This window comes from Oryzias latipes, chromosome 7 (genome assembly GCF_053564925.1).
Source record: "Oryzias latipes strain Hd-rR chromosome 7, Olatipes_Hd-rR_3.1".
NCBI classification, from domain to species: Eukaryota; Metazoa; Chordata; class Actinopteri; order Beloniformes; family Adrianichthyidae; genus Oryzias; species Oryzias latipes.
Window position 1 is genome coordinate 4,590,150 of NC_136243.1, and position 18,236 is coordinate 4,608,385.

The following is an 18,236-nucleotide window of genomic DNA, read 5'->3' on the forward strand; positions in this document are numbered from 1 at the left end:
TAGGCGCACAGCCAGCCAGATACAGCATCATGGGCGGGGACCCAGTGACATCACAGCAAGAGGGCGATGCCAGCCCCCATCTAGAGCTGCAGTGGCTGGCCAAACAGCCGACCCAGAGGGAGAGGATCAGCTGAGATCTAAAGGGTTTTCTGTTGCGTTAAGAATGAAAAAAATACCCTAATTACCACTGCATATGATAAAGCTGTTCTCAAAGACTGCATTGTGGCTTTACCCAGCCCTGTTGTTGGAACCTAAACCTCGCACTCATCGTTGAATTCAAATTTGTCTTTTAAAATATGCAACTCTACAGTTTAAATGTATTAATTTATGTAACAGTTTTTCTGAAAAAAAAGTGTAATGCAACAATGACTGTGTCAGATGGTGGAAGTGGTGCATTATAAATATGTGTAACAGTCTGGTTCTGCCTTCTCTTTAGGAGAGTTTGGGGAGGTTTGCAGTGGAAACCTCAGACAGCCAGGAAAGAGAGAGATTCTGGTGGCAATTAAGACGCTAAAGGCAGGCTACACGGAACGGCAGCGACGGGACTTCCTGAGTGAAGCCTCCATCATGGGCCAGTTTGATCACCCCAACATCATTCATTTGGAGGGAGTAGTGACCAAGAGCAGTCCTGTTATGATCATCACAGAGTTTATGGAGAACGGATCCCTGGACTCCTTCCTCAGGGTAATGCAAGCACATCCATTTTTTTAATGGTCTACCGCAGTCTATTCTTTATCTGCATATTTGATGATTTTTATCACAGTTTTGTGTGTGAAAATGATTTAACTTTGTTCAAAAGCACAATACAAGACCAAGAACAATACAGTTCTAAGAACAAATAGTCCATCCCACATACCCTGACTGCTGCCTTTGACGCCTCGCCTAACATGTTTCTCCCACAGCAGCTCTTCTCTTCACTGTAAATGTTGCAATAATTACAAATATGAAAACCTTTTTATGGCAACGCTGCACCAGAAGTTTTAAAAATGTGAAACATCTGCTGGTACTTCTGTTAGTGATGTAAAACTGGAAAGCTTGATGTTGACACGGCAACACTCACTGAGAACTGAACACAAAAATACTTGACTGTTGAATCCAGTTTCTAAATTTTAAGATCAAGTTGGCTTTTGAATGGAGAATTGATTTGGTGATTTTTGTTAAAAGCAAAATGACGGGCAGTTCACCGTAATCCAGCTGGTGGGAATGCTGCGAGGCATAGCAGCGGGGATGAAATACCTGTGTGACATGAACTACGTTCATCGGGACCTGGCAGCCAGGAACATCCTCGTAAACAGCAACCTGGTGTGCAAGGTATCCGACTTCGGCCTGTCACGCTTCCTAGAGGATGATACTTCAGACCCAACTTACACAAGCGCTCTGGTAAATTCTTCTTCATTGTAATCTGGTACTTTTGGGTTGATTTGAACCACAGGAGAAAAGACAAATGTTGAGCCTTAATGTCTACTTTGTCATTTACAATAAAGGCATATCTATCTATCTATCTATCTATCTATCTATCTATCTATCTATCTATCTATCTATCTATCTATCTATCTATCTATCTATCTATCTATCTATCTATCTATCTATCTATCTATCTATCTATCTATCTATCTATCTATCTATCTATCTATCTATCTATCTATCTATCTATCTATCTATCTATCTATCTATCTATCTATCTATCTATCTATCTATCTATCTATCTATCTATCTATCTATCTATCTATCTATCTATCTATCTATCTATCTATCTATCTATCTATCTATCTATCTATCTATCTATCTATCTATCCCTCCCTCCCTCCCTCTCTCCCTCCCTCTCACTCTCTCTCTCTCTCTCTCTCTCTCTCTCTCTCTCCCTCCCTCTCACTCTCTCTCTCTCTCTCTCTCTCTCTCTCGACCTAGGGAGGCAAGATTCCCATCCGCTGGACGGCTCCAGAAGCCATTCAGTACAGGAAGTTCACATCATCGAGTGACTGCTGGAGTTACGGCATAGTCATGTGGGAGGTGATGTCTTATGGAGAGAGGCCATACTGGGACATGAGCAATCAAGATGTGAGTAACATTTCTTTAACTACTTAAAACACAAAAGGTTGGCTAATATTTTGCACATGAACAAATCTACTATAAGAATGCTGGGCCTGGCGGTCCTCTCTCCGCGCAGGGAGGGAGATCCCTGAGCTTTCTGGCAAGGCCAGAAGGCGGGGATCACATCACATCTTCCTGGACCAACCGTGGGCCAAGTGGGTGGCTGCCTGGAGCGCGGAGCGGGTCTCCCTTGGGGGGTTCCGGCTCGTACCTGGGGTTGGGGCGGGGGGATGCCCAGAACTCCTGGGTGGTGATGGGGTGCTCGTCTGGGGCTGTGGGCACCCTTCTCAGGCGGGGCCCGTCGTTGGGCCCTCCTGGCGCGGTGGGGGGGCTGCTCTCCTAGTTGGGCTAGGGTAGCACCTTCTTTCCCCCCATGCTTCCCTGCTCTCTGGCTCTGGGGGCCTCGCGGCGGTCCTGCTGGCCCTGGTCTGCCTGCTGCCATGTGGCGTTGGGGGCTTCTGGCTGCTGCGGCTGCTGCCGCGGGGGTCTTGGTGTGGGGATGGCTGGTCACTCCCCCTCCTTCTTTTCACATTCCACCATCCATTTTAGAAGAACATAAACACTCACCTGAGCACAGGTGTTCCCGCTGTTATCAGCACACAAGTTACCTTTTCCATATACATTGACATTTTATACACATTGCTTTTTCCAAATGTTTGTTATAGGCATAATGTGCCCATCTGTTTATGATAACTTCCATCTCTATGTTTAAGTCAAATCCTAACTTTATTGACCGTCTTCACAGTTCTTTGGACAGAACTACTAGGCTGAAACCTGCACGCTCTTCCTCCTTTCAACTTAATGATAATTTACATTTTTCCCTCAAAACTGAGGACACCCCTAAGATGTGATTCTAACCCTTGCTCATTAAGACAGCACTGCCATGTTGTTAAAAAAAAAATTCCCAAGAAACTTTCATCATCCACAGAAGTTTGTTCTCTGTCCTTCATTCTATAAGGTTTTTTTTATATACAAACTTGTGCCTCCAGCATTTGCGTCACTCCCTCTTTTTCCTGGTATTAGAAATACATTTGAATTTGCTTTAGTATTTTTCCTTTGCCATCTCTTTCAAACATTGACTTTAGTTGGACTACTTTTTCTTCTAATCTCTGTAGGTCATCAATGCCATCGAGCAAGATTACCGGTTGCCTCCTCCTATGGATTGTCCGAGTGCGTTGCATCAGCTGATGCTAGACTGCTGGCAAAAAGATCGCAACAACCGACCCAAATTTAGTCAGATTGTCGCCAACTTGGATAAGATGATTCGTAACCCCAGCAGCTTGAAGGCCATGACACCTCAGTCATCAAGGTATGGTGGCCACACCTCTTCCAGTCCCTACCCTGCCAATAAGCTCTTTAACGATGTTTTCTTTACTACTTTTCCCTTCCATACTGTTCTTGCACTGATGGTGATGCTTAAATCTCATTGTACTATGCACAATGACAATAAAGCCATTCTATTCTATTCTATTCTAACTCTGACATTATGTCCACAGCGTTCACCTACCTCTGCTGGATCGCAGCACTCCAGACTTCTCCTCCTTCGGCTCAGTGGATGACTGGCTTGACGCCATCAAGATGGGCCAGTATAAGGAAAACTTCAGCAGTGAGGGGTTCACCAGCTTTGATGTGGTGTCCCAAATGGCCATGGAGTACGTTGAGTATTTCTGTGTCCCTTTGTCGAAGACGCATGACAATTCGGTCTGTGTACAATTGACAATTATTTGTACTAACTTTACGCAGGTGACTCAATTGAAATGATAAAGAAAAAACTCAAAGAAAAGTTTTCTTATTACTCAGAAGGGTCATCATAAGTGACAAAAATCTTGGCTCAGGCTTAGCCATGGGTCATGGGTCATATGTCTTCCACGGTGTTGCATCACTGAAATAACGACATATCTTTATTTAAGATAAAACTGTAAAAGAAAAAGAACACAGAACTCTACCTTCCTGCTCGACAGAAACAAAAAGAAGGAACATATATCAATTTAGCAGAGAGAGCATTTCAAGGTAAAGACTTCTACAAAATTCTTAGAAAGGATCACTATTTTTACATTTTACAATATTTTTACATGCAAAATGTTCCGGGGTCACAGTACCTCCTGGCTGCCGGAATTCAAAGATTTTATATTTAATAGAACGTTATTCCTTCATTCCATCAGGTTTAAGGGCGTAACAGACTCACTTCCATATCTTAAAATGTTCTCAAACGATCTGGTTTAAAAAAGGTTTGCATCAGTCCCTCTGGGAACTTGCAGTTAATTTTAGGATTGCTGCATCAGAGAAAACTACAACTATAAACCTAAAAGGTTTTTAAAAATTTAACTCATTTTCAATAATAATTCTTAACCAAAGGGTGTAGTAGGATGTACAAATTTTAAAGCATTTTAATATTATTCTTTGTTTTGATTGCTTAAAATAAACCATTTCCAAATCCAACTGCAATTTGTGCAAATCATTCTTATTTTGACTTGTTAAAGTGTCTCCGCCAGTGCAAACATTTTTCATGAAAGTGGAGATAATCAGCTTTTCTTCTTCAGCATTTTTGTTGAAAAAACAAAAGCCAACAATTGACAGACTTAAAGACGAGATGTAGGAACAAGATCAAACAGAAAGGACAAGCTGTTGGTTTTTTGATGCCACGTTATGTCAACTTAATAGAAGACATAATAATCTGCAAAATACTGGAGTTACTGGTGCTACAAGGATGTTATTTATCAAAGTGGGTTGTGCATAAATGGTTCAGGTGTTTAAGTTCTTTTCAGCAGCAACTGAATTTTTCAGTGAAGTCTAAGACAAAGTAACTTTGCTGTCTGACTGTACCACTTGCATCACTCCCGCTTTCTGCATATTAGAGTTTCGACATTCTTCCATAAGAAGTTTATCAAATGGAAGGGAGTGTAATGGATGCAAGTTCTCATTGAGAATCACATAAAACATTTTTGTGGATATGACCCAAAGGTTATAATTTTAGCAAAATATTTGACTAAATAAACAATTACAACATACCTGGTTTAATATTATTCTAGGTCTGATGTGTTCCTTTTTGTTTTGGTAGCATCTACTTTGTAGTCACTGAAATGTACTTATTTAGAGATTTGGATTGGGAGCAGCAGCTTTACAAGTGTCACCATTTACCCCTTTTGAGCTTTTATTGCAAAACTGTAGATTTCTTCTTTACTTTTCTCTGCACTAGGGCTTCTGCAGTAGGACTAATGAGCATTTTCTTTCCAGGGACATCCTTCGTGTAGGAGTGACGCTGGCTGGACATCAGAAGAAGATCCTTAACAGCATCCAATCCATGAGGGCACAGCTGAACCAGATAACCTCTGTAGAGGTGTGACCTCGTGGACCAGTTTTATTTGTCATACAAGGCCCAGCAGTTGCAAAGTTGATACTCACCTGAACCTTTGTGGAGGATTTGTGGCTTGCAAAATAGACTGTGACTTCATCAAACCTCAGGTTCGGCCCCCTCCCTTCAGATTCTCCTTGTGATGTCTGTGCAGCTGCTGCGTCTTCAGGTTATGACCACAAGTGGGGGCCCCTCCATGTAGCTCATCGCAGTCATGCTGGACTCTAGAAGCGACATCACCAATCTCAAGAAAGTTTGCTCTTCAATGTTGACATCTTCTGAACAAGACACATCATTGTAAATGTGAATATGACAAAACTGTAAAAACAGGACAACCCCACGAGTCTCAAGCCCATAATGGTGTTATCTGTTCTGCACATTTCTATATGAAGCCATCCCAACCCCAACTAATAACTCTGTCAGCCACGTCAGCTGTTTAGGGCAGAGTTCCCAACTGCCTCTCATCAAACCACCTTTTGATGTTGTTTATGACAAACTTACTTCATCTGCATGAACATTTGCTGTCACCACAAGTCAACATTAAACCCAGTAGTCAGGAGAATCTGTAGATCCCCTGTTGTGTTGGTAGAACTGTGACCCATCAGAACCTAAAGAGAGTCCTTTCATCTCCTGTGGATTCCTCTAGTCTGTTTAGCCTTGTCCCTGCACATACCTGTAACTCGTTTCTCCTTGGGGAAGTTTGAAGGTCATCTCATCTTTTTGCTTCCCAAGCAGGTCCTAAACAAGTTTTTTAGTGCCTTGACAACTTGTTCTGTTTGGAAAAGCTGCTGTCAGATTCAGGTGGGTTGGTTTCTTCAGATAGACTTTCGGTTAAGTAAAATTGACCTGGAGATTTTTAGAGTCGTGGTGCTTTTGGAGGTGCATGGCCTCAAACAAACTGAACGCACAGAGGTACTGAGGATCAGCCTGATCATGATTTGGGTGGGATTAGCTGCCCATATGCCTTCTCGTCAACTTTTTCCAAGCTCACATCTGTACTTTATTAAAAACACCATGGTGTCAGGAATCCAATGCACAGATCAGAAGAATCTGGAAAACTGTAATTTGGGTCATACTCTCTTCCTGAAAATGCACAAGGTAACAGTGGAGAGGAATGTCTATTTTCACAGCAAAAAGCCCCATGAAGAAGTAGAACTACTACCTCAACAAGGTGGAGGGGGAGATGACATGACATCACTGAGACCAGCCACAGTCCTTTTCACAGATTTGGTCTGAGGGGAAAATCAGCGGTTTAGAAAAGTTTCCTCTGTAATCAAACACCTATACTGTTTGTGATTTGGCTCTAGATCACTCTCAGCATAACACAAGAGGGGAATACACTCATCCATTTGAGCTGAAAGACAGTTTGGTCCTCATAAATACTTTCACTAAACCATCATCTGTATAAAATGTGGACCCTGTCTACAATATAGAATAACAATACAGTGAATTAAAAAACCATTACTCATTTGTTTTATTCACATAACAATTCTAAAAGAATATTTTAAACTGGCATATTTTAGATTTTTACAAAGATTTTGCTGACAGAAACTTGTTTTTTTTTTATGTAAAAAAGGACTTTCAGCATCCTGGTGTATCAGCTCCTCCTTTACTGTGACGGCACTTTTGCTTCCACAAAGCATTTTCCCGTGATTTGCATTTGTTTGAACAAACAAAGTTATTAGTTGACTGACAGTTTAGAATGAGAGTCAATCATTCCATAACTGACACTCATAGCACGGTAATTACACAATGGCTTGAGTGCAAGAGTATACTGACAGATTTTTCCACTGTCTTTATGGTGTTATAGTGAGATGGATCAAACTTTACTGATTTCATAAAGAAACAAGATTGTGATTATGTTCACACCCACCTCAAGTACCAAATAAAAGATCTCAATCTTGATAGGAAATTCATCTCTAAAGCATATCTACATATTTTCAAACAACTGCCAGTTTTTATGTTTCGTGGTATATTTTGAATAATCTGAATTATAATATCTTTCACCAGCTGTTGACATCATTGTTTGCTGCAATTTCTCCCCTCCCCTTACAAATTATTAAAGTAAAAAGAAAACCACCACCTGATCTGTAGAAAATACAGAAACCATTTTGTTTTTGCAAATAATATGCAAAATATTTTCAATCTTAACATTTTGAGTTAAGAAATGTATGGCGAGTATGAGCGTAGCCCGTTGGTGTTTACACGATGAAGTCTTGGAAATAAATTGATAAATCTCACATGTCCAACCCCTAATAAACCCCATTCAGAATTTTAACTTATTTCAAACAGAAAATGAGCATTCATTTATTGGGAATAAAACAATCTTAGAGCTTCAAACCCAGGGGAATACTATAGTACATAAAGGGAACCTGAGGGATTTTTTTGGGCAAGTTTGAAAATCCAGTGTCAGAGGGACAGGAGGAGTTGAGAGATCTGAAGGAAGCAAAAAATCAAAGATGTAGGGGGAGCAGAAGGGCAGCCTCAACAATGACAGCCTAAGGAGTGTGGAAGTCAAAATATTTGAAACTTGGTGCTTATCGGCTCATCGATTTAGGAAAGGAATCAGGAATGATCGAAGGTTAAATTGTTTTTTCTTCCTGAGTGATATTGGACCTTCAGCAGGTTTACACTGCATTGTGTTATTTAGAATATGACTGAAACCTTTTCACACATGTGAACATAGTCATTCCTAAACTAAAAGAATCAGTGCAAATAAAAATTAATTTATAAAATTCTGCATTCATAAGTGTAGCAGGGGCTTCTTCATTTCACGTTCACGTTAGGCCAATGGGGCATTCAACTCAACACTTCTTGACCTCTTACAGAAAAAACTGATGGTCACATGAATCGACCTGGAATAACTCATACTAATGGCATAAATTGATGATAAGGTGCTGTCTCAATCCTCGCTGTGCTCATGTACATATGTACTTACTCCCTAGCACCACACTTAAGAGTTTACCTTGGCTTTGCCAGAAATATGCTCTTTGAGCTTCACAGGACCTTTACTTTCTTGGGCTACGTTCACACTGCAGGCTGAAACGACCCAATTCCGATTTTTTTGCCCCTATGCCACCTGTATCTGATCTTTTCATGACAGTCTGAGCGACACAGATCCCATCTTTTAAAATGCGCAACCGGGCGGTTTTTGAAAAAATTTCCTGCGAAATGGCTGAGCGTGGTGTTGAACCTTTCCCGTGATGACTTCTTTTTTTCCCTTTCCGACCGTGGTCAGAAGCGCGGGGGACAGAAGGCGGATCCTCCTTCAGGGTTCACTTCCCCGTTCGGACCCTCGGATTCTCCAGAGCGGGTTAATAAAGAGTCAATAGCAGTTCTGCTGGGGGGAACCTTCTTTTATTACCGTTCTCCTCCCTCCCTAACACACAACATGAATGCGTGCCCACACTGCCCCCTCTCACTTCCTCCAGCGCTCCACGCGCTCTCTCCTCTCTCTTACACACACACGTGGCCCCAGCACACACACATTCCCATTCCACAACAGTGGGTACAGACGATCCTGGCTCCATTGCCTTCTCAAAATGAGAAGATTGTAATTGTGCTGGCTCCTTCGTGAAAATGAATGCAATCATGCAAAAAGAGCTCCGCTGTTGACAATACCGCTGTTGACATCCATTGCCAACGATAGCTACTTCCGCAAACGAGTGCTGTCGTTCACCTTTGAGTACTCTTCTGCGCATAAGGGTCAATTCTGGGTCATTTCACGTTCACACAGAAAGGGAACAAAAGTTCGCATTTAATTGGAAATGTGAACGGCCCTGCAAAAAAAAAAATCGAATTTTTTTCAAAAAATCGGAATTGAGCATTAAGCCCTGCAGTGTGAACGTAGCCTTTGAGCTCTGTTATGTTAGGTTTTTAAAACTTTGAATTTTTATTTACATTTTTTTTTAATCTCACAACATGACACCTTATATTTCACAGTATGGAATTCTTCCTTCTGGTCATGTGAGTAATACTTGGTGGCATGGTTGTCCTCTGCGTCTCACTTGATTGGCACAAAAACCCATTTAGCTGCTCACAGTGGATTTCTGTCTGACTTGGTTCCAAATGTCTGTTTGCGGTCTGAATATTCTCCATCCTGCAGGGGTTTGTGTCTTTGTCCAGATTTCACATATTTGGACAGCCCATTGCTTGTTCTTCCTAAGGAACTGCAAATGGTGACTGCAGCTGACGTATGAGGAAACACGCTCAGTGGATTTTACTGACGTTATTGTCATCGGGTGCATGTGTACATGTGTAGATACATTTTGACTTGCACAGTTTAAAAAGATGCTTTCACATATCTCACTCTCTCAACAGATATCCTCATGAAATCTTTTTACCTTTTTTCAGCTAGTATGATTTATTTTGTCATGATCCGTGTAGCATTTATGTATCAAGGTGGTCATGTGTACAGATGCGCACAAACACACATTTACTGTCCACATGTCTAATGTTTGCTGCTGTAACACAGACTGGTGTTTTTTTGTTTGGAAATATATTTCTTGAAATGTAAATTCTTCTGTTTGAAAACCAAGTAAAGTATTTTCCGCACTATAGGGCCCACCGACAATAGTCTTTTCAAACTTGTGTCATAGGGCGAATTAGTAGAGACAGAAGAGTCAGAGATAAGACTGTCAGTCATTCAAAGTTTATTAACTCAGACTACATGTTTGCTCCGTTGGCATATTCACAATAGCTGGAACTCCCAACCTTGTTTACAACAAATAAAGAACAGACTGACACTGTTAAAAGAAACGTTACTGTGAATTTGCTAACTCCCAACCTTGTTAGTTACAAAAAAGAAAACGCAGTCAACGGTTGTGTGGCTAAAGCTACACGTTAGCCGCATTAGTGGATTCACAATAACACCTCACCAAACTTTTCAGCAAAGCACCACCATAGACACTGGACAAAGTAGTTGTGGCGTCACCCATAGAAAATGTCTTACCTGCAGCTCCAGTGTGGAGCCAATTCAGTCACCAGTTTTCCTTGATACGAGCGCCATTTGGAACCAGTCAACAGTGATTGGTCCAAGTCGTCTGAGTCACGTTTCTAGGGCAAGTACTGTCACCAATCAGGAGTAAGCTTGTTTGAAGTCCACACCTCTTCCACTGAGAGCGAATCGGCAGAATCTGTAAATCAAACATTGAGGTGGGGGCCAGCTGGCACCGCACACTCCTACTGAGGCGTCTGATTGGTCAGTTTATAACTTGAATAACTAGCGATAAAGAAAAAAGATGAGGATTATCAAGAAGATATTTAAAAAAAAGGTATCAGGTCCAGAATGGTTATTCTGATGAATATAATGATTGAGTAACAGCTGTTTATTTCTCTATAGAAGTCAATGGGATTTGGCTTCTTGAACCCAGCGGGTACCTCCTGTTTGGAACGCCAGGGGGAAGGGGTCAGTATTTCCAATGATATATATATATAAATGCTGCATACCTATCAAAATTGCTTTAAAAGGAGTTAGCTCAACCAGAATTAATCCATATATAAGGCACTCTGGATTATAAGGTGCCACAATGTGTTTTGAAGAAAAAGGAAGGCTTTTAAGTGTGCCTCATAGTGCGGAAAACACAGTATTCTTCCAGTATTTTTGTCATGTTTTGTCTTTTGCTGTCTGTCATACAGTGTTGAGTCCACGTTGACATTTCTACCAGTTGGTTAAATAAAGTAGTCATATGAATCTTCTATCAAAAAACACGCAGTCATATCATGAAGGGAAGAAGACTCAAAGACTCTTAAGTGAACCTCACTTCTAACAAGACAAATGAAACGGTTACCCTTCAGGAGGTGGAAATAAATATGTCAGCCGCCTCATGTTTGTGTGAGGTTTTTATTTTATTTTGCCGTTAAATTTTTGTGAGTTTCTGACAACATGTTTTCTTCATAGAGGAATGAACAGGACTTGAACAGTGCAAAGCCTGTCCTCAAGAGGCTTCCTCTCTTGGGGACAGGCTGGATGAATGAGTGTCTTCACAGAGGTGCTGCAACGAATTTACAATGCAGAGTTCCTTCTTCTGATTCACACGGTGATGAGTCTGCTATGTTCTAATTCAAATGGAGGATTAACACCGACGACTTGTCGAGGTTATCAATTCGATGATGTCTGAAAACTAATTTTTGTCAGTGAAGAAAAGTTTCTGTTTGATTTCTAAATTTGCCAGACTTGACAAATGTTTTGAAATAATTTAGTAAACTATTTATACTGGTTGTATTAAGGTCTTTAGGAGTTTTTTTGTTCCTCCTTGTCAGTCAATTTCAAATATATTTTTTTTAATGTTGTCAAAAGACATGCACTAGCTGGTAGTGTTTTTTTTCCTGTAAGTGCAAAATATTGAAATGACAGTTGTCTATGTTTCAGGGAATCCTCATCAATGACGCTGACAGGGAGTTTGTGTTGGGAATTGGTTCCTCTCTGTCTCGGCTGTTGTTAGCGTTATAATTCATCTCAGAAAGTAAAAGTGTTCCATTTTTCTTCTTCCGATAACCCTTGTCAATAGTCAAGATTGATTTTTCACTGAACACCTCAAACAAAGGTTTGTGTTTGCTGAGCTCTTCAGGTGAAGCATCACCTACTGTTGCCAGGATTGAAAGGTTTTCACATTCATGTGTCTGTGCACATCCTCTGTGAAATTAACCTTTGACTTATTTTGTTTAAGTTTTTTTTTTTTAATGAATTCAGTCAATTGCCCCCAGGAAGACAATCAGCAAAGCGTGTTTATGATCATTCAAAATTTTCTTTGTGTACAAATAACACTTTAAGAGTCCAGTCTTTCATATAAGCTGAGCCTGTGCCCTCCTCTTCCCTTAGCCTGAATGGCTGGTCTAGAAATCATTTGTTTTCTGTGTGGCAGTAAACTCGGGTTCGTCTGGGAACTGTCTGAGCCAAAGCAGGGTAACACGCTCTACCACTGTGATCTCACTTGTACGCTTGTTTTTTTTTCTTTTTCCATGTTGTATAAATGTATATTTACATGATGTATTGATTTTAAATATTTGTAATACTGCTACTGGTTTATTTTGTAAGAAAAGAAAAAGTAAAAAACTTTAAAAAAATGTTGAGGGGCTTCTATAATTATCAAAAACCAAAAGAAACAGCAGACTCAGTGGCCTTGTGGAAGAGTGTCCACCCTGTGACTGGAGAACATTTTTCACAGACCTGGGTGTGTGACAGATAATGGGACTTGAACCTAACTTTCAGAATAGCTTTAGCCACAGGTTCTATATAAAGTTGCACTCCGATCATCTTTTGATCTATTTTCAAAGTGTTCCCAGTGGTCCTTTGGTTATGATGATGTTTTCAGACAAAATCTAATGACCTGTGTCGTTTTCTAGGACATAGTTTCTGCAGAGCGGCAGACGTTTACTAGAAATTCACCTCTGAGTTGTGGGCAGGACTGTTGGCACGGAGCAACCCCACCACCTTCCTGTTACTAAGAGCTCTCTGTTTATGCTCTCCCCCTAGCTCACAGCCCTAACTTAACATTACTGGTGCAACAAAAAAGGTGAGCAATAATGTAGCTATCCAGTCCTCCAGTTTAGATCCAGATTACCGGTCAGACGAGGAAAACAAAGACGTTCACGGATCTATTTGTCTGCAAGTCGATGCATCAAAATGGAGTGGAGCAGGGAAGGAATCCAGCAAAAGCAAAGGCAGACACTATCCCAGAGGAACAAACTGGAATGATTCTGGAAACATATATCATGACGTGGTCTGAAGGAGATCTTGGAAAACAAGCAACAGTCACTTTATTGACAGTAATTTGGGAAAAAGAATGAAATGGACCATTTTGGAAAAGTCATCCACAGCTGTTAGATCAATCACGTGGCCTTTCAGAGTACTGTAGAACATTTAAAATATCCATGGAGATGTTGGACCTCCGTCGCCTGGAGAGGGACAGAGGATACAGCAAGCCATATAGTTTGTCCTCATTGATCCTCTGCAGAAGGGGGGGAACGCCTCCTAAAGACCCAAAGCTTCTTGTGGACGATTTCCTCTCTGTGCTCCTCTGAGTCTTGCTGCTGCTGTGTCGCCACCATCTCCCAGGCTGACCAGGACAGCTGCTCTGTTAGGGTTTCCCTGGGTGTAATTTCGCTGACCTGGAAGCCTCTGGTTTTCATGTCTGTAGCCGCCTCCTCCGCAGTAGAGTAGAGCACAGTTCCATCCTGGTAGAAAACCCTCAGTTTGGCTGGATGTGGCGTCTGGAATCTGATGTTTTGTTGTTTCAAAACCTTTATCGCTTCAGCATAATCCTTCAGTTTCCGCGGAATGGCAGGGGCATAATCATAGTCAAAATATATTCTTCTTCCGTTCAAGAACAGTGTTTTTTGCCCAGGCTTTGTGTAAAACGTCTTCTTTGGTGGTGAAGCTGGCAAAAATCGTATCAGTATTGAGTGGAGACTTTCTGTTCCGCTCCTCTTTGCGCCCAAGGCCCAATGTGATCTCTCAATGCCCAGATTAGTGTCTTAAGGGAGATTTAAACTGTCTTTTAATGTTTTTCCCACAGATTCCAGCATGGAGGATCCCTCCTCTCCCTCAGGAACATTGTAAAGTCTTAAATTCTTTCTCCTGGCCTGGCTCTTCTGTTCCACCAGTTTCTTTTCCTGTTCGCTAACAATTTTTAGCATCTTTAGCATCATCTGCTCCATGTTTTGTACCCGGTCTTCCACTTTGTCAATTCGGGTATCAGCTTCAGCTATTTCGTTCTTAACACTTGCCAGATCAGACTTGAAATCTTGGAATTCTTGGCGAAAATCGTGTTTTTCTCCAAGTACCATGGTTAAAGCTGAGCCAGACCCTTCTTCCAGTTTAGCCGTATCATTAGCTTCTTGTCGCGTTGGTAACGCCAACGCTAAGTTTTCCTCATTTGTACGTTCCCCTGTCAGGCCTTTCTGCCCCCCCCCCCGTTCACACCGCTTTTTTCTATGCTATGTTCAAACTCTTTTATAAGGAATCTGATATTTTTACGGGGTGATAAGATAAGATAAAATAGAGAGAGCTACTGCGTTAGCCTGCCATGTGACGTCACTGGAACCGCCCTGAAGCCTTCTTAAAAGGAATTGAACCTCTTTCCTTGAAGTTCTTGATGATCCTATAAATTGTTGATTGCCAGAATATCCTCGCCTATGAAGCCACTTTTATACAACGCAATGATGGCTGCACGCGCTTCTTTGCGGGTCACCATGGTTGCCAATGAACGAAAATGGGGTCAAGTTTCACCTTCCTTTTAACATGTCAACTCCGCCATTCTTACCCAATCAACCTGATTTAACAAGACGGTTACTGAAATGATCTTAGCCAGTCCTTTAATGACAGCAATGAAATGCAGTGGAAAGGTTGTTTTGGGATTACAGTGATCCCTTGCTATATCACGGTTTACTTTTCACGGTTTCGCTACTTCACGGATTTGGATTGTGCATTGTGTTCTGCATTCTGATTGGCTAAAAAGTCACTCAGCGAGTTGCTCAAGAATGGGACCCTTTGATGAGCCGTTCATTACAGTTCTCCAACATAATCGATGGTGGCATGTCGGTGTATAATGATCTTTAGCAAAGAAGAAAAAAGAGCGACAACAACTGCCTATCACTATGTTCCTCTCCCGAACAAACACACCTGCAGCTGCACCGTGGGCTTCAGAAGGAAAAAACGCTGCACAGGATGCAGCGGCTCAGTATGAAGAGCAGTGAAAAGACCGGAGTCACTATCTGTCCCACTGTACTTTTTTATTTTTTTCATAATCATTTTAAATTTTCCTCCGTTTAATCCACTCGGGTCGCGGTGGGCGGGGCTAATCTCCGCAATTTAAAGCCTTCTGTTCTTATCGATGATTGAAATTATTATTTGACAGCACACTACAGAAGTTATTTGTTGAAAAAACGTTTCTAAAGTACTTTTATTTGTTAAAAAAACAATTGATTTAGCCTGTTAAATGGTTTGTTCTTTCTTTTCAATGTATAATAGTGAATTTCATTGTATAATAATTGTAAAAAAATAAAGGTTTCTACTTCACGGGTTTTGCCTATCACGGGTTCTATTTGGAACGTAACCCCCGCGATAATCAAGGGATCACTGTAAGGTAATTTTCATGACAAAGAATTCATCTGATCATTCTTCATAACATTCTGGAGTATATGCAAATTGCTATTATAAAAACTTAAGCAGCACATTTTCCAATTTCCAATATTTATGTCAGTCTCAAAACCTTTGGCCGCAACTGTACTCTATATTACAAAAAATATTTGCTCACCAGTCCAAATGATCGGAATCAGGTGTCCTAATCACTTGGCCTGAACACAGGTGTATAAATTCAAGCAGTCAGGCATGGAGACAGTTTTTATAAACATTTGTGAAAGAATGTGCCGTTGGCAGGAGCTCAGTGAATTCCACTCTGGAACTCATAGGATGTCACCTGTGCAACAAATCCAGTAGTGATGAATGATCAGAAATGCCCACATCCACAACAGAGGTCACAGAAGCCCTCAGACATTGAGTAACAATGAGATCCAGAGTGTGACCTCTGTTGTGGATGGGCATATTGAATTTGCCCAAGTACAGTATGCAGAGAGCTACATAAAATGGGTTTTCATGGCCGAGCAGCTGCATCCAATCCACACATCACCAAGTGCAATGCAAAGCATTGGATGCAGGGGTGTAAAGCTCTGGAAAGCAGTAGAATATAATTGTGTAGTAATTGATATTTCACTGTAAATCAAAGTGTGTCTTACGTGAGTATTGAGATACGGGGGCTCACCCAACATGGTCCTTTAGGCAGGATTCTTCCTGATGTGGGAACGAAAGACACGTAGACTAGCAGAGAGAGGAAAGACTGACACTGAAGACTCAAATGGACAGACATGGACCAACTGGCAAATATAGACTAACAGATTTGTCAGGTTAACAGACAAGTAGACTGACAATGAAATTTAAATGTTGTTAATGTTCTGGTTCTTAAAGATGTTAAATATATGTAATGGGAGGCACATCTATAAATTTGTTAAAGAAATAAGAGGTAAGATGAGCTTTAAATAGTATGTGTGTTTGGAGTTGCACAACAGTACAATTGAACATCCTGTCATCATCCTGTGATCAACATATGTCACTGCACATTCGTGTTTACATACACTAAGTGCAAATTCATTCTGGCATCAAGAAGCCGCTTCCATCCCAGCTGCGCGGACTGTAACAAGCGTTTATTGAGGCCTGGTTCAGTCCACGTGCCTTCTCGATCGGAACCAAGACCGAGACCCCCCATCTGTCCCAGCTCGTCCTGCCACGGTGTCTGCTGCCAGCTCCGCGGATTCCGCTCGGGGGATCCAAGCCCACTAAGGCAGCAGTGTTGTCTTGAAGCATGTGCTTCTTGAGTGCTGCCCACGGAGCAGGGGCAGCCGTTCGGTCAACTGTAGTTAAGTCAGCCGTGCTTTAGAAATGTCGTACTAACCCACAAGGACCACGTTACATGCTTTACTGCAGAGCAGGAAACACGATCGTCGCTGTATTACTACAAAAAAATGTTAATTCGCACGATAAAACTATCTCCTCACAAAGATTTGTGTACTGCGGAGGAACTCTGTGTTAAGCCAAAGCGTAAAGATGACAGAACATCCGAAATAAAGCTCACAAACAGATTTTTACCCCTAACACAATGTGATGTTAAAGAACAAAGTGAAATTGGACCACAGAGAAGGAGTCATAATGTTGGCAACAAAGCACAGGCAGAAAAAAAATCTGTGCCAAACGTCAAGGTCAGAGATACGCTGCTGCTTGGAGATGGCGCTATCAGTGGAGTCAGCCACAGAAGAATGCAAACTTTATGTTGCCCAAGTTCTAATGTTCCAGTGATTACAGGACTCTTATCTAAAGTCTTGTACCAAGGAGTCAAACGAATAATCATCCATGTAGGTGCTGTCGATATCAAAAAAGAACAATCTGAACGTTTGAAAAAGATTTCATCAAGTTATTTGAGGAGATTGACAAAGTAGAGGTTGAAGCATTCATCAGTGGACCTCTTTCTAACATCGATGGGGTGTCACTCAAGTTCAGCTGTCTGTTTCAGCTTAACAATTGGCTCTCCAGAGAGTGTGCTTCCAGAGGATTCCATTACATTGAGAACTTCAATACATTCTGGAAACGAAAGGACCTATTCATGGGAAGAGGCCCACACCTGAACAGAGGTGGAGCAAGAGAGTTAGTGAAGAACCTCCTCCACGCTCTGGGGCAAAGAGGCCAAGGGCCTGAAAAGGCAGTAAGGAAGGACCGAGCCAGTGTCCCAGGAACCACAGAACAACTGCAACAACAACTACCTCCACCACCACCACCGGTCAAAGACTTGGATCCGGCAGCACCAGTACCACAACCACCTCCATCTAAGGACTCAGCTGCACCAGCATCACAACAACCACCGCCAGCTTAGGACCCAACCGCAGAACCTCAACAACAACCACCAGATTTGGCCCCAGAAATACCACCAGCTGTGGGCGCCCCCTTCTACATCTACTTTCAGTGAAGACTCACTTTCCTTTTGTCTCCCCCACTTTCACCCATGGCCCTACCTAGCCATTTTGATAGCCTCATTAAGTCAGGAATTAAGATGGCTCCCCTAACACCTGTGAGCCTCACACCACACAGGAGCTCTCCTACCCCTCCAGCGCCCCCTCCTTATCCTTTACCCAAAGTCCCTCCAACACGTCCTTCATCCAAAGCCCCTCCAACACGCCCCCTCCGTCGTTCACCCAAATCCCATCCAGCTCCCGCTCCTCCTGGTCCATCACCCAAACTACCCTCAAC

The 18,236-nt window shown here is 41.8% G+C and overlaps 1 protein-coding gene across 4 annotated transcripts in view; it reads left to right on the top strand.

Annotated features, from left to right (window-relative positions):
* Positions 1-8,192, top strand: part of LOC101156311 (ephrin type-B receptor 2) — a 54,560-nt gene extending 46,368 nt beyond the window's left edge. For all 4 annotated transcript variants that reach the window (XM_078949792.1, XM_078949793.1, XM_023957043.2 and 1 more), the window contains exons 11-16: positions 437-684; positions 1,165-1,380; positions 1,909-2,058; positions 3,207-3,400; positions 3,588-3,743; positions 5,326-8,192. In XM_078949792.1, the coding sequence (XP_078805918.1) occupies positions 437-684; positions 1,165-1,380; positions 1,909-2,058; positions 3,207-3,400; positions 3,588-3,743; positions 5,326-5,434 (1,073 nt within the window). In that variant the 3' untranslated portion in view covers positions 5,435-8,192. The remainder of the gene's footprint in view (positions 1-436; positions 685-1,164; positions 1,381-1,908; positions 2,059-3,206; positions 3,401-3,587; positions 3,744-5,325) is intronic.
* Positions 8,193-18,236: the final 10,044 nt, after the last annotated feature.